The 17,229-nt window shown below is 41.0% G+C and overlaps 1 protein-coding gene across 1 annotated transcript in view; it reads right to left on the bottom strand.

The window, feature by feature from the left end:
• The window catches only part of CUX1 (cut like homeobox 1), a 3,879,009-nt gene that overhangs the window by 325,993 nt on the left and 3,535,787 nt on the right, over positions 1-17,229 (bottom strand). The window contains exon 17 of the mRNA XM_044054027.1: positions 16,513-16,625. Within this exon, the coding sequence (XP_043909962.1) occupies positions 16,513-16,625 (113 nt within the window). The remainder of the gene's footprint in view (positions 1-16,512; positions 16,626-17,229) is intronic.

Genomic DNA, 17,229 nt, shown 5'->3' on the forward strand with positions numbered 1-17,229 from the left:
AATACTGCTGTTAGATATGCCTGAATGGCTGACACCAAGAGGATCAAACTACTAGATGCATGATGCCAGGTATAAAGTCAGCACCAGCTATGGAACTGGAAAAATAGCCAAGAGCCAACTTGGTGTCATAGAGTGATGAAGCCATGATTACAGTCAAGATAGTCCGAGCTTTACTAATGGTGTGGGCATCTGAAGTAGTTGATAAGAAGGACGGGCATCCTTATCTTGGGGGAAGTAAACATGCTGGTATCGGTGGATCATTCCTCAAGCCCGGGGGAGGCCAGGGCTTAGAAAGATCTCTAGGATGGAGGTGCAGGAGGATTGTGGTGGCATGGTCTCCCTAGGACCCATGTCAGACACATCCTCAGCTGTTAACTCCACACTGACAAACTCAGCCTTCCAAGTTCAACACAGTGGGGGTAAGGCCTAGAAAAAGCCCTAGGATGATGGTAATGTTGTCATCTTTAAGCTTCACTCATTGAAAGCAGTGATGGAAGCCAAGCTGAGTAAATGATGTCACATGGGGGAATGCACATACAGAAAAAGAACTATGGGGGAAATATTGAGGTGATATAAAAAGAATTCAATGTCACAATGAATACAGCAGGCCTTGGCTTTGGCAATGTAAGACTCAGAGTCACTAAGGCAAAGAATACCACTGAGCGAGCCAAGAGTGAGGCTGCTACCAGAAGAAAGAATAGTTGAGTAAAATCTTACCATAACCACAGATGCCCTTCTCTTGTATGTTGCAATATTCTTACATGTGGGTTGTATTCCACCCAAACAACCTGACATCCGGCCTGTATAGAGCTACTGCCTGTATGTGGGACGTCACACGTAGGCACAAACATCATCAGCCATAAAAGGGACATCCACACGTACCATCTTGAGAATAAGAAAGCCTCATGAGGAAAACCCCAGAGAGCCTAGGTGGATCATCCTAGGAAAGAGCAAGCTGTAGGTAGAAGGCAGGAGGGATAGAATACTGCAACATAGAAGAGAAGGACATCTATGGTTATGGTAAGATTTTACGCAACTGTTCTATCTCCTTCTATTTAATGTTGCAGTATTCTATACATATGGGAGAGTGCCAGAGCTGGAAAAGGGAAACCAGGGAGGAGGGACAGAGAACAGGAAACTAAGAAGAAGCATTTTCCAAGAATCCATGCAGAATTGCCCTAGCAAATCCTGCTCTGGATCTGGAAACAATGCCACATTTGTAATGTTTCATGAAGGTGTGAACAGATGACCAGGTGGCTGCTTCCAAGATGGAATGGGCATCTAGGCCCTTAAAGAAGGCCCCTGAGGATGCAACTGACCTAGTGGAATGTGCCTTGGCAGATGCTGATAAGGAGTTTCCATGGAGTTCATAGCAAAACACAATAGCCTTAGAAATTCATGTGGATACAGTTTGCTTGGACATAGGCAAGCCCAGAGCCCTGGGATAAAATGACACAAAAAGTTGGTCAGACTTCCTGATAGACTTTGTTTTGTCAAGGGAAAATCTGAGTTGTCTATGCATGTCTAAGGTGTGTAAAATCCTCTCACTAGACGATTGAGGTGAAGGGAAGAAGGTAGGCAACTGGATGGATTAAGTGACAATTTGTTCACCACTTTTGGCATAAATGAAGGATTAGTTCTCAAGGTTACCCTGTCCTTGTGGAAGACAAGAAAAGGAGGTGAAATCATTAATGTCTAAATTTTAGAAACCCTTCTGGCAGAGGTTAACACTACCATGTGCAAAACTTTAGGGAAGCAGAAGCTTCTGGTTCAAAAGGGGACTGGGTAAGTTTTTCCAGTTTATAATTGAGATCCCAGGGAGGAGGAATTGGTTTACTTGGGGGTCTTAAGTGTAGGACACCCTTTACAAAAAGCTTAACCTCTAGCCGGGAAGCTAAAGGAGGGGTTACAAGCAAGCAGGCAGAATAATGGACCTTAAATGAGGAGTAAGAAAGGCCACTGTTGAGTAACTCACACAGGTAGGAATGCACTAGTGGAATGTCCACACCAAAGGGATCCACCTTCCTTTTTTTGGTACCAAATGGAAGATCTTCTCCACTTGGAAATATAAGATTTTCTAGTAGTGGATTTCCTGGCCTCCTGCAAAACCCTTAGCACATCCTTAGAGAATAGGTGCCTGAAACGGATCAAAAGTTGATCACCCACAGGGTCAGCTGTAGAGTTAGCAAATGTGGGTGGATCAATGATCCCTTGTCCTGACTGAGAAGGTTCAGCCGGTGAGGTAACTTGTAGTGATGACCCTTGGCTAACTGCAAAGGAAGAAAGAAGCAGTGCTGTCATGGCCAAAAGGGAGTCACTAACAAGATTTTTGTTTGTCCTGTAGAATTTTCAATAGGACTTTCTGAATTAAGGGGAAGGGGGGAATGCATAGAGGATCTTCCCTTCCATGAGAATGTGAGGATGTCCACCTTCCATACTTGAGGATGAGGGATCCTGGCACAGAAGCGAGGAAGTTGCCTGCTCATACGGGAGGCAAATAGGACCAGTTCTGGAGTACCCCACCAGTGAACTAAGTCCAGGAACACATCCCTGTGGAGCATCAACTCGTGAGATTATGTCATGGACCTGCTTAATGTGTCTGCCAAACGAGTTCTAAGCTGAAGGAAGGTACAAAGCATGCAGAGTTACCTTGTATAAGGCAGTTAATTCCCAAGCCTTGATGGCCAAATGACAGAGGAGATAAGACTATATGCCCCCCTGATGGCCAAATGACAGAGGAGATAAGATTATATGCCCCCCTGCTTGTTTATGTACCAAAGGACTGTGGTATTGTCTGTGAGGATCTGTAGTGGTCCTGGCAGGAACAGAGTGTGAAAGGTCTGTAAGGCTAAAAATAAAGCTTTCATTTCCCTGATGTTGATATGTTCCTTCCTTTGAAAATGGGACTAAAGGCCCTGAACTTTCCTGGAAGCAAAGGCTGTCCCCACCCCAAGTCTGAGGCATCTGTGAAGACTTGCTGAGCTGGTTGAGGAACCTGTACAGGAAGGCCAGGGTTCTGATTAAGTTGCTGCATCCACCAACCTAACTCTGCTGTCAAGCAGGGAAGAAGGGGAATCACAACATCTAAAGGATGAGCAGATTGGGCCTAAACTGTCTTGAGAAACCACTGGAACTTTCTCATGTGTAGCTTTGCAAAGGGCAGCAAAGGAATAGTGGAGGCCATAAACCCCAGAAGTTTCAGAAACTCCCTGGCCGTGATGGAAGGAAGAGGCAGAAGAGAGTCCATGAATGCCCTGAGATAGGTTGCTTTCTCCATAGGGAGAAAAAACATAATCAAATCAGTGAGAAACCTGCACTGCAGGAATATAAGATCCTGAACTAGAGTGAGACAGGACTTTTTGAGATTTATTGTGAAACCCAGTGCCTGCAGAAAGGGAATGGCTAAGTTCAAATGTTGATTTAAGGTGTCTGGCTGCTGGCCAGAAACAGCAGATCATCTAAATATGGGTAAACTTGAATTCCTTTCAGCCTTAAGTATTCAATGGCTTGGGCTAAGCACTTTGTGAATACCCCTGGAGCATTATAAAGAATAAAGTGCAAACCCGTACATTGAAACTGCAAAGAATCCACCGAGAAGCGCAAAAACTTTCTGAAGAGAGGGTATATGGGAATATGCAGGTATGCCTCCTTGAGATCCAGAGAACCTAAGAAAGCTTGATGTGGGACCAGGGGCAAAGAGTAGGTAGGGATAGCATTCTGAAGGAAGGCACCACCAAGAAGGTGTTTAATATGGAAAGATATAAGATAGGCCTCCAACGGCCATCTTTCCTTGGCACTAGAAACATCCTGGAGTAAAAACCCCTTCCCTGCTGGTCTTGAGGGAGAGACTGAATGATGCCTTGGTTGGAAAGTTGATCCAGAATCAAAGGAAGCAGATGCAGTTGACTAGAGGAGGCTGAGGAATTCCCTGGAAGGGTATGAGGGTCTTCCAAGTCATAAAGTATCCATTATGGATGACTGAAATCACCCAGGAGTCCTGAGTGATCTCCATCCAAACTGGTAGGAAGAGGGGAAGGTGAAGGGACAGAGGGGTATGACTTGGAAGATGGTGCAAGGTGTCACAGAAGACTTTGTCTTGGCTGAAAGGGCTGCTAAGGAGGGGCTACGACAGCAGCTGTAGGAGTTACAGTCTTAGTCTGTGGGTGCCTCCTGGAAGGCTTGCGGGGTCTGATTCCAGAAGGAACAAGAGTGGAGTAACGAGCAGGTTTCCCAACAAAGAAAGTCTTGGCTGGAAATTTTCTATGAAATGTTGGAACTGGTGAAACCAGAAGGTGTTTCAAATCCTGGAGTTCCTTACCTTTTTTTCTGCAGTGACTTAAACAACTCTGCAGCTGCTTTTCCAACCAGTGAGGAATTGTCAAGAGGAGCATCAAGCAATTTTGCCTTGATATCATCAGGATGTGCCTGGAGATGCAGCCAGGAATGTCTTCTTAGAACAGAAGCAGAAGCTGCTGCTCTGGCAGAGGCCTCCACTGCATCATAACTACACTTGATAGAGTGTCTAGCTACCTGAAAGTAGGATGACAGGAGAGCAAGAGCCTGAGATTTAGCCTCTGAATCTGGCAATGAGGAAAGAGTCTAGGTGGCCTGAGTAAGCAAGGCTAGAGCATATCTGGACATGTGTGTCTGACAATTGCTGATAGCCAAGGTAGAAGATGTATGTACCTTCTTGCCCAACCTTTCCAAAATTTGACTTTCCTTATCAGAAGGGAGTAACTTGGTAAAAGGATAAAACCATGAGGACTTATCTGAGGTAATGGAAACCACAGCAGGATCAGCTGAGGGGCATTTAAAAAGAAATCTGCAATCCTCAGGGACCTTATAGAAATGGTCAGGTCTCTTTGGGGCAGAGGCTTGGGAGTCAGGGGTCATAGATGCAGCCTTGAAAATATCTAAAAAGGCTGGCACAACTAGTGGGACTGCTGAAGGTGCAGGGGCCTCAACCTGTAGAAGCTCATAATATCTCTTCTGTTCTTCAGAGATTTGAGAAGAATCCCACTTGAAAAACTCCCTCATTTTATTAACAGTTTCCCCAAAGGAAAGCTCTTCCATGGGAGAATCCCCCCATTAGACTTCTCCTCTGGGGAACCATATTCCAGAGGAGAGGGAGTTTGAGTGGAGTAAGCTAATGAGTCTTCATCAGATGAAGACTCCTCAGAATCTATATCATGAATTTGAAGTTCTGCAGGCTGTCCTGAAATAATGTCTTGAACACTGGATGGCTGCATTAGAGAAGAAGCAAAGGCCAGGCCCACTATGGGTGAAGGCAAAGCCACAGGCCTCAAAGCCATTAGAGCCTTCATAAGACCCTGCGAAAAAACTTCCCAATCTGACATAGGAGTAGAAGGAGCAAGAACATGCCTAGACTTTTGCTTCTTCTTCACAGGCTTTTCCTGTTGAGAAGAAAAAACAGATGAAGGCCTAACCTCTGGTAATTCTTTGGACAAGGAAGCTGAAGCAGTTCCTGAGTCTTCTGTAATCACTAGCCGCGGTTCCCCTAAGTCGTCTGAACCAAATGTCTGCATAGCCTTGGACGTGCTAGGATCCACACTCCTGACAGCTTTCATCTCGGTACCCACCAAGGGAGTGGACCCTTCCTCTGATCATACCACCGTGTTTTCATCAACCTCAATGGGTAGGTCAGAGGAAGAAGGCACAGTTAAAGAGTATTCAGGCCTAGTCTTGCTGACCTTAGTCTATACAGACAGCTGAGAAGTACTCGCCGAACCCTCCATAGCGCCCCAAGACAGATGCTTAAGTCTTTGGTTTTCTAAGTATAAATTCAAAGCCGACAGACAACCGTGAAAAGTTTTGGGGATGAAGGCCTCACAAATAGAACAGGACCAGTGGTCTTGAGTAGGCACTAAGCAAAACAAGCACAACTCATGACTAATTTTATGTGGAAATTGCCTTCCACACCTACACTTGCCATCCCTGGATGACAGTAACAAAACAAAAGGCAGTACCAATATATTAAATCCCCTATGGGGTACTTATCTGAAGCTGTAAGATGAACCAAAGGGATCCAACGGCAGACCAAATGTACAAGTCAACCTTTCTGAATGGCGGAGAAAAAGTTCTGAAGATGATAAGTGCGCATGCCCCTTTTATGGTTGACTTTGTCTGTGCCTATGTGCAACGTCCCATATACAGGCAGTGGCTCTAAGCTCTTGTATAGAGGCTGGTCGTTGGGTCATTCGGGCAGAACAGAACCCATATGTAAAGAATACTGCAACATTGAATAGAAGGACATGGGTTAATCCTTGCCCTTTGGATAAGATCTCCAAGTAATCCTGTACTGAGAAGATGAGAGCAGGGCTGGAGGGCAAACAATCATCTGTTCTTGGGTCTTGGGAGAGGAAGCATTCAAAATAAGGCAAAGGATTGACTTTCCATATCCTGCTGTTCCTCTAGGGCATATTTGGGCTTGGTTTGCTCCATTTTGCCCTGGATAGAAAAAAATAGTTATCAATTCTGAAATGGAAGAATTGAGAGGTTGAACTGACTCTTGATCAATGGTTTTGAACTTTTTTGACTGACCTGTCTTTGAGAGAAGCCCAAAGCAACACTTGACAGCACAGTGTCATGAGTGAGATAAAGAGCCTAGTTTAAGCACTGTTGGTCTGCCTAACACAGCCTTCTTTGCAAGACAGTTTGGGAGCTTCTACCACCTACCTTTATGGACAGCTCTGCAAAACTACTGCACACAGTGCAGTTGAAGGTCTTATGACCTTCTCTGAAGAAATAAAGGCAAATAACGTATACCTGTTGGTGTGTGAAATGGCTCTAAGCACCCTTTGAAAACACAGACTTTGGCATGTCTGCCTAGCACGCCTAAGGTCCAAACATAATTAGGGAGAAGGAGAAAGAAATTGATCAACAGTCAAAAAGCATTGCAAAGGTGTGTCAGCTACGCTGGTGTAGAGGTATAAAATCTTGAGTACAGCCCAGGTAATCAGAGTCCATTTAGCAGTTCTAATGTCTATTGGAGCTGGTGTTAGCAGAATGGGCATACCTATCCTTGGGGAAGGAGGGAAGATGAATTGATCCATCCAATGCCACAACCCCTTGGATGAGGCAAGCGGCACAAACAACGGCCAGTGGCAGGCACAAGGCCACCAAAATGCAATTGCCATAACCCTAATTGTGGGTGCACAAGAGGTGCACTCACATGGAAAGGATAAAATGGTGACTGCTGTGACAGAGGTCACCTATCTCCACATGGGAGATGTTAGGATCTATAATAAATATGCCCTCATAGATATGAGGTTGGAAAGAGCAAAACAACCTCTGATGCTGCCTGCATGACATCCTGTCTCAGCCTGCTCTTGCTGCCACTGGGGAAAATTCAGGATGGGAGAATGACTGGGTTTGGCTGATGGGGAGAACTGATGGGTGACAGGTGCAGTGGGAAACAGTATACAGAAAAATAGAAAGTTGTCCAAATATGGTAAAAGTGTAATATATAAAATGGGACAGACACTTCTAAAATATTCAAAACAGCCAATAGAAAACCTTTTTCTTGCAAAATATAAGCAACATGGCAATCACAATACACTGTGATTGTGGCTGATGGTTGACTCAGAAGTACAGAAACTGAATAACAAGGCAGAGAGATGCATCATAGGACTGCTGTAAGAAGCCAAGCAGACTGAGAAAATGTATTCGGCCAGATGGTCCCAATGACTGCATCATACTGTTCTGATTGCTACCAAATATACCATTTATTAGCAGATGTGGAGCTACATAGTTCTCCTCTTCTTGCTCAGGAGGGGACCCAGTATCATGCTTGGCATTATTGCATTTATTTAGACATCACAAAGGGATGGCTAGCATGAATTACAACACTACTTTGTACGTGACTATCACTGTGCTACAGCTGAGATTTGACGTCAACATTGCAAACTTTTTTCACTTGAACGAAACAAACTAGTGTTGCAAACCATTCATGCACAGGAAGCCAGCTGTTTCAGCAAACTTTGTGCTAATGCCTAGGTAAGATAAATTCTAATAAGGAAAACCCTGTGCTAGAAACACTGGGAAGAAATTCAGAGCAAGGGCTACAGGATCATTCTCCTCCTCCTCACATATATACTGTGCACTACCTGTAAGTTTCAAAAGTGAAGCCAAGAAAAAAAACAACATGGACTCAGCTCAAAATAACCACAACAGCTCTTGTGTTTGCTTACCATCTCAGCCTGCTTCTAACACTGTTAAAATACACATGTTGGCTTATCATCTGAACTTGATTCCAGTGCGGTCAGTCAAGTACACAAATGCTGGCTTACCATTTCAACTTGTGTGTAACAAGGTCAAATACATAAATATCTGTTTACCATCATTACCTGTCTCTAACATGGTCACATATGCAAATCTCTTTGGGAGTGTAATGAGTTTGCAGATTTAAAAAAAATCCCCACAGAGTACTCTGTCAGAAATATTGGGTATTGGCTGTAATCAAGGAAATGGAGAGGGGGCACAGTATCTGAATTGCCTAGCTATAGTAAGGCCTTATTAAGTTTAAACCTATTGCTTGTCAGAAAGCAATTGCTAGAAAATTGAACTCAGAATCTAAACCAGTGAAGTACTGGATATTGTAAACAAGATAAAAGAACTAGAAACTGGATCTTTAGACAAGGGAAGGGGAATTTTTTGGGAACAATACATGGAGAATAATAATGTTCAGGAGGAGGAGTGAGGTTTAAGGGAAGGTAGAAACCGAGCAATTTATGTAATGTTGGACTGAATGACAGTTCTTATAAAGAAAGAAAACATATGTAATGTATAATGTTTACATACATGCATATATACAGAAAGAAAGGAAGAAAGATAAGTGAAGATTTTTCATTTCTTGATCTAATTTTTCATTTTAACAGTCTCTGTTACTGGTTGTTGACGATAAGCATGTAAGCATCATTTTGCAAAGTCTCTCTCCTTAAGCAATTCTTCAGGCTGAGAGATTTTGATAAAATTGCTTAATATTGAATGTACTTATAACTTGTATGCTCCAGTTTTAGTGTTAAATTGGTGAGTTTTTACTGTAATTAGTTTACTGGTTCCTTCTGGTGGCAGAAGGTTTTCCAAGTAAACTATTTTGTTTTGTACCTTAAATATGCAGCAGCAAATCCACCCAAACATTATCCTAAACAACCCGAACTCCTGCCCCCGGAACCATTCCTGTCAAAACCATGGACCAGCACTTCCCCACACCTTCGGCAGCCAGCCTGACGGAGATAGGCATCTTGAGACAATGTAAGAATTGTCACATGTTATCTGACTATTGTCCATTACTCAAACACTATTAACACAGTGTGTGAGAGATGTACATATATAATGACCTTACAGACAAAATACTCACACCAAAATCATCAACAATACACCACACACCACACCTCACCAGGATCATCACAATACACAAAATCCATCATATGCTGAGGTTCTAAAGCTTTACTTGCCTAAACCCCAAAGACCTCCAAAATACAACACAGGCACAAAGCACACTCAACAAGTCAAGCCTACCTCCTCACATAGTACAAAGAATCCCATAGTCAGAAGTGCTGAGCCTGTAAAGCAGGCATCAACCCAGCTAAATACCCTAGTTATAGATGACTCCACTGTACAATATACAAATGTACCTCTTACCAGGCTGAGCAAGAAAAGAGTGATAGTTGCTTGTCTAGTGCTAAGATCTGTCAGATCACACACACACACTCTCTCAAGTCCTTCAACAACAAGCACCAGTATGACTCTATCATAGTACATGTGGGTGTTAATGATTTGAGCTGAACCTCCTTGGATGGGTCTATAAAAGATCATCGAAACGGCCCATTATCGAATGCCGTAATGTTGAACTGCAAAACCCGAACCCTAACAATATCGAAACCTCAAAACAGCGAATTTTTTCCCTGGGAAAAAATTTGCTGTTCCGAGAAACACACACACACACACACACACACACACACACACACACACACACACACACACACACACACACACACACACACCACAAGCACACTAAAAATCAGCAATCCACACACATACATTTAAAAGTTACATCTAACCCTACACTGCACTGTACATACACTACTATCTATCCACTTACCTTAACCCAGACCCTAACCCTAAGGTCCGTCACTATCGCACACTCACCTCACCCGCGCCCTAACCCTAACTCACTTAACCCGTCCCTAACCCCAAATTCTGTCACAATCGCACACTTACCTGACCTGCGCCCTAACCCGAACGTCCGCACAATCACACACTTCCTTAACCCAACCAGTAACTTTCCACCGCATCGTTGAAAACAGCGAAGCCACAACAACCACCAACCAAATTCTTTCCCCAAGAAAGAATTCAGTTTTGTGCAGCTTCGCTGTTTTCAGCATTCGTGATATTGGATTCGATATTAGATCATTCAAAATTCTGCCGTTTCGATGATCTAATATAGACCCTCTTTGGACTATATGAAGAAAGACATGATGGAACTCTCAAGACTGTGTGTCCCAGGCAGGTATAATTGAGCAGCATTCTACGTTCTCCGAGGATGATAACACAATATGCACAAAATATAATTGACTTCAATAATTGGCTTAGTTTTTGATATCATTTGATGGGGGTCCAAAATTTGTCAACCGTGGAAGACATGCTCAGCAGATCATGCAGCTTTCTCCAAAGCTGATCGTAGATGTTCACCAGAAACTTTAATGATTAGCGCTTTTGTCCTTTCAAAAACAATTGGACTTCACCAGATAACAGTTCTTCAAGTCATTCAGACGTTTATATCAAACAAACCTCCGTAGTAATTAGTTAAATCAGCAAATTACAAACTAGTCAATCCTATATATGTCTTGTGCTTCTTGTGGAGACCATGCAGCTTTGCCAGGGATGGCCTGCTGCAACTGTTCCCTCTAGATTTAAATTATTGGCAGACACTGATCACCCCCATAGTGCATTTTCTAGGCAATACCAACCTTTGTATATCAATATAACAACACAAGCAAAGGAAAATATGAAGATTTTACTTAATGCTAGGAGCCTAAACAAGAAACTCCACTCCCTGCAATCTCAGAAGCACAATGCAACCATGTACTGAGTTGATTATGAATGACGTTACCGACACCAAGGCTGAAGATACAGTGAACCTACTGGCCAATAAATTCAGCTCTAACTCTTCCACTCGCTACCCTCAGTCTGTCCCACAAAATATACCTGAAACTATCTCTTCTCCAGCTACCTCACAAGACCAAGTCCTAAAAGCAGTACCAAAAGCTAAAAATACTGCAATTTATGTAATGTTGGACTAAGTGACAGATGAAGATGCAGCCAGGAATACTGTTATTAAGCAGAATTTAGCCGCCACCCCCCCAACAACACTGGTTCAACCTTAGCCTCTATACAGGTTTTGTACCAAGCAAATGGAGAACAGCTACTGTCATTCCCCTGTATAAGGGTGGACATTCCACAGACCCAGACAACTACAGACCCACAAGTCTGATTAGCCTCATATGCAAAGCCATGTAAAGACTTATCATGTAACTAATCAATAAGGACATAGGAAACCTCCAAACAGTGGACCCATAGCAGTTTGTATTTGTCAAGGGCAGGTTATACTTACTCATCTTGGATGACTTTTTTGAAATGGTCACCGAAGCAATGGATACACACTACATACCTCAACCTGGCCAAAGCTTTTGACATAATCCCCTAATCAGGATAGCAGAAAAACTAAATAAACTGGGAATAAGCCCCTCTGTCAATGGATTGCCAAATGGCTCACAGATAGGATGCAGGAGAACAAACTTGAGGAAGCGATCTCCACAAAGAGACCAGTTACCAGTGGAGTCCCCCAGAGTTCAGTGCTGGAACCTCTCCTATTTGACATCAACTTCTCTGAAGTAAAAGTGAATAACAAAGGGATCTGGCTGACTAGGTCTGCAGATGACTGCAAGCTAGGAGCAGTCACTGAATCCAGAAATGACTTAGCCATTCTGTAGGAAGTTTTGTACCAAACAAGTAGTGTCAAAATCATGAACTGATACTAAATGCCAAATAATGCATTACTGCATCCTTTGGGAAGTCATCTACCATGGAGAGCTACCATATCAACAATACACCCCCTAAAAGCTGACCCAGTTGTTCAGAATTTTATGACCTTATGTGGACAGTGACCTAACCTTCAACCAAAATGTGTCCTCTGTTATAAGAAAGTCCTTCTATTTTTTTCAGATTAAAACAAAGGGAGTGTGTCTATCTCTAGGAATGTCACTGTGCCCCTGTACTCAGCCCTCATTAGGCTAGTCATTGAGTATAACACTATCTTTGGCATGTATCTGTCCAGACACATGCAACAACTGGAATGTACACAGCAATACCTTATTAAAAGAATGCAAGGACAAAACAATATGCCCTACATGGACCGACAAACCCTTTTCACTATTCTCAGTATCCTACAGACTGCTAAAAGGTGACCTATGTTTGGCATACAAGGTTTCCTCTGGCCCAGTACTGATGGACCTACTAAACATCAGTACGTCAAATTACATCAGAAATACTCTTGTCTCAATAGTGCAGCCAAGCATACTGTTTGTACTCTACTGAATACATTTTTTTCTGAGCATCACATAACATGGTTTTTTTATGGTCATATTATGTCTACAACTATCTACATGAATGTCTTTAACAACAACTGCAATACTGCTAATCTAGAGATAAACATTTTGTGGAGATCAGCTGAAAATGTTACTTACATTTATTAAGTGCTTGGGGTCAGCAATTTGAAAGATGTGCTCATTTTGAAGTGATAGGTGTCCAAGGGGGTAGCACTAAGAGCTTGTGAGTACAAAATGTAATTTGTCTGCTACACCCCTGCTGTGTAGGGATCTGAACCTGTTCAGTAACATCAACAAAATGCTTGGAGGGACAGGTACACCTTGCAGCGGACACCACTGCTCTGGAACAGACTCCTCATCCACATCATACAAAGCTCATCACTGTCCGTATTCAACTGCAACTTGGATCTATGGATGGGTAATAGAAAGTTTACCCAAGGATTGCCCCCTGTACTAGTAATGAACAGAAGCAGCTCCTACATGCTTTACCCATGTATGCTTTCCCTAAAATTATCTATGGTATGATCCCAGTTATTCTCACTAGGGGTAATATATAATTATCGACCATGGGATGGGTAAGCTCCAACCTAACACCAAACGGGATAGGTTTATTCAAGCATCAAAAGGGAAATTGGCTAGGCTGAAAATGGCCCTCAAAGTCTGCTAGCCTAGTATATACCTATGAACCTATGAATGTATAATCTATGTAAAAAGAAAAAAAAGTCAATATTGTTTGTTTTCTTTTCTATTAATGCTTGTGTGCCTATGACTTAAGTGATAGATTAACAAAGGTGCTAAGAAATATATAAAAATGTTGGCTTACCATCTCGACTTGTTTCAGGCATGGTGAAATAACATCTAGACAACTTTAAATTTATTTTTCTGACACTCCTTTATTTTCATTTTGTTGACTTTTACATTGTGGAAAAATAAAATGCAAAATTCAGTGTATAAGTAAAAAAAAACAGTACTGGTAAGATGATAATACCCTGAGCTGGATGTGGGAGCTGAGCACTGCTACTGACTATAATACAGGACACCATGTGAGATGTCTGAGTAGCACCTCTAGATGAAGTCACCTTGCTCTCGGTAAAAAAAGAATCCTCAATGTTACAACACTTCAAGAACCAGATAAATACAAACTGACACAGACTTGTGACCTTTTTGTCACACTTTCCCGTATTTCTCTTCCTACGCTTAAAGCTTTGCTTGAATCAATATTATGAAGTACATTTACACTGGAAGAAAAACACTGAAATAGGAATATTCTTGCAATAAATACAGTTGATGAAAAAAAGGAAACTTGGATAAAAATGCAGCACAAACAGTAGTATAATAATGAGTTACTTAAACATATTACTGGTATTTTACACTACCTGCCAAGCACAGTAATAGTAAAAACTGGTTAGAAAAACATTGCACAGTCAAAAGTTAGTGATGATGATATAGTTAAGAGACCATACTTGATATCACTTCATTATACTATGCACTGCTTAAGACTATTTAGAACAATGCAGTTGTTTGAGCAGCCTAAAAAATCAAGGATATTTGTAAACGAAAAAGATTAAACAAATGACCAAATGAGTAAGAAAATTTGATCCAGATAGATTATGAATTAAGATCAAAAATTCTGAAACTCTTCTCACTAAATCATAGAAATTATATCAGATTTTTAGTTTGGTTTCAGTATAGCTATAATGGAATCAATAAGACATACAATTAATAATGCTAAATATATCACTTGATATAAAAAGTGAGCCAGATTACAAAACAGTTTATGCTCAAGGTAATATGGAACATCAAGTTCACAAACATTCTGCAGGTGTAAGCTTGGTGCCAAGTTCTGCCATAACAGTATATGACTTTAACATTCAGGCGAACATCTCTTACAAGCTTAGCTTTTAACGACTACAAAAAGAGAAAAGTTTAATCAGAGGTTTACAACTAACATGAATTCATTCCATCTGTGCAGTAAATGGAGCTGATTTGATTTATTGAGTCTGCTTGTCTGACATTTGATAGATCATCAGCATTTTGTCAACATATTATTGTCCGAGATGGAGATTCCATATCATTGTCTTGTGTAGGATGCAGGGGCTGACCCCTGCAGTGCAAGAAGGTGGGAATATGTACACAACCTGCACTTACTTCAAATTGAGTTAAGATGCTGAGTTAAAATTTTAAGGATTTTAAGAGAATGTCTATATGGTACTTTGCTACCATAACACTATTTTTTATTAAGGGTATGTTTACCTGGATTGAGGTAAGTGGAAGCTTGTAAACTGAATTCATTAAAGTGTAGCATCAATGACGTAAGAGCCAAATAACCACCACTGATACCAGTGATTTAAATAAACTTCCATTCAGGAAACAGGTAACTTGAATTCCAGTTAACTACACTTTAAGAAAAGACAGGATTCTTATATGGGGAATATAATCTTAGTCTAAAATGTTCGTGTGTGGTCTGATAAGTACTGTGAATTTACTGTAACATACTTCTATTCTTCTGACTCCTGTTTACTACTGGGATGGGCTGTGTAGCATGGGTCTTCTTTGATTAGTTGAATCTCATTTCACTGAATTTCATTTCACCCTGACCACATCGCTGAAAACACAAATTACTGAAAACTCATTTCACTGAATCTCATTTCACTGAACTAAACTTAGTATATATGCCACTGTGTAGAGTACTGCAAAGCAAGTAAAAGGGATATGCCCTTTTCCCCACTGTAGTACGATCCAAATGGGGGGGTATAGCCCCCCACCTTGTTTGTTTTATATTCTATTTTACTAAAAACTTCAAAACAATACATTTTAAACAATAGAAATGCATAGTTACAACACCAATGACTAACTCACTCCAGAAGACAATATGTACTCAAACTACTGTGCCCCCCACACACCCCTAACTATATACACTAACTCCAGGATCGGATTACAGTGGTGAAAAAGGGCATATACCTTTTACTTGCCTTACAGTACTCTACACAGTGCCATATATACTAAGTTCAGTTCACTGAAATGAGATTCAGTGAAATGAGTTTTCAGTAATTTGAGTTTTCAGCAAAGTGGTCGGGGTGAAATGAGATTCAATGAAACAAAGTAGACCCTTGTAGCATACAGTCAACAGAAAACTCATATTATGCCCGTGGACCTTTGTGCTGCACAGCATAAGCCTTACAAGTTGTCAAAACTAAACGCTTGGCAAAATAAACCAGATGACATCTGCCTACATTGCCTAGCCCCTTTTCGCATGGACCCCTATGAAGTTATTTAAAACAAGAAGAAAATATTACAAGGTTATAGCCAAAGAAGAAGACAATGTTAAATAGTATAAACATCGCTGTCAACTTTTCGTCTCCAAAATGAGGAATACTATCTCTCATAAGGTACACCAGATGGGCAAAATGTTGAACACTTTTTAACAGCTTACTAATAATTTCAACTAGGAAGGTCATGGGATGGTTAAAATCCGCTACTTTTTACTTATACAAAGTTATTTTGCTTGTTAAATATGATTCAGTTGTTTTTACAGTAGATATCAGTTAAAATATTTCTAACACTAAATGTATAACAGATTCTTTCAGTGTGGAACTTTGAAGAACATGAGCTATTTAAGACAAAAAATGATGAACATTCCTCAGAATGAGGTACACTAGAGACATATGGATACAAAAATGATACAGCAATCATTCATTGGCAAACTATTAAGACCTAATCTTGGTGTAAACTTCACAGACTCCATTCACCACACTGTTTAGACTTAATCTAGTGTCTAGACCTCAGAAATCCTTCAGATGTTATAAATATTCCCAGATACTGCAAGTTAAACAAGTAGTAGACAGGTAATTCATATTTTTGTAACAGTAAATATCAATCTTACAGCCTCCAGTTCCTGGTTTCTTGCTCGGAATCTTTCCCTCTGGCTGGAAATGATAGTGAGCAAAGTATCCATCTGTCCGTGGGGAAACTCTGACTGTGGGGATGGAGGTGATCCTAAGAAATTTAAGAGATAAAAAGCGGTTACAATTCCAGTTTCTTGAAAAGACACCAGAATGAAATTTGAAATATATAAAGAAAAAGGAATATAATCAAAATACTAACCAAGAGCCTGATTATCTGCAGTGGTAAAATAATATAAATAAAATGTTTGGATAACACTATCTTCAGTGTGGTATCACATCTGCATTAGGACTTAATGAAAAGTACAGCTGTGTCAGAACAACATGGAGGGGAAATTATATGCAGTAAGCCATCACATTTTGGTTTATTCACTTCATAAAACATCATTTTTGGTGAATTGTTTTCCAAGTATCCTATTGCACTCTGAAGACAGTACAAATTTGTGAGTGCATTCATTATAAAAGTAGATTTTGAAACTGAAGGATCCCTACTGAAATTTAATTCATTATTCATGGAAATTAACAGCAAGCATTTATCTTTCTGGCCTGATTTGCTGAACTTCCATATGTCCCCAAAATGGGTATGAACTCCTCACCTAGTCTACAAAATCTCTCTGACATCAGGTTAAAAAGAAAAAGAAAAGCAACTTGAATATCTTAAGCTCTTTGTTAGTACGTAGATCATTAAGAAATGTGCA

The sequence above is a fragment of the Protopterus annectens genome, chromosome 13.part0 (genome assembly GCF_019279795.1).
Source record: "Protopterus annectens isolate FY-2018-M chromosome 13.part0, PAN1.0, whole genome shotgun sequence".
Taxonomy (NCBI): Eukaryota; Metazoa; Chordata; order Ceratodontiformes; family Protopteridae; genus Protopterus; species Protopterus annectens.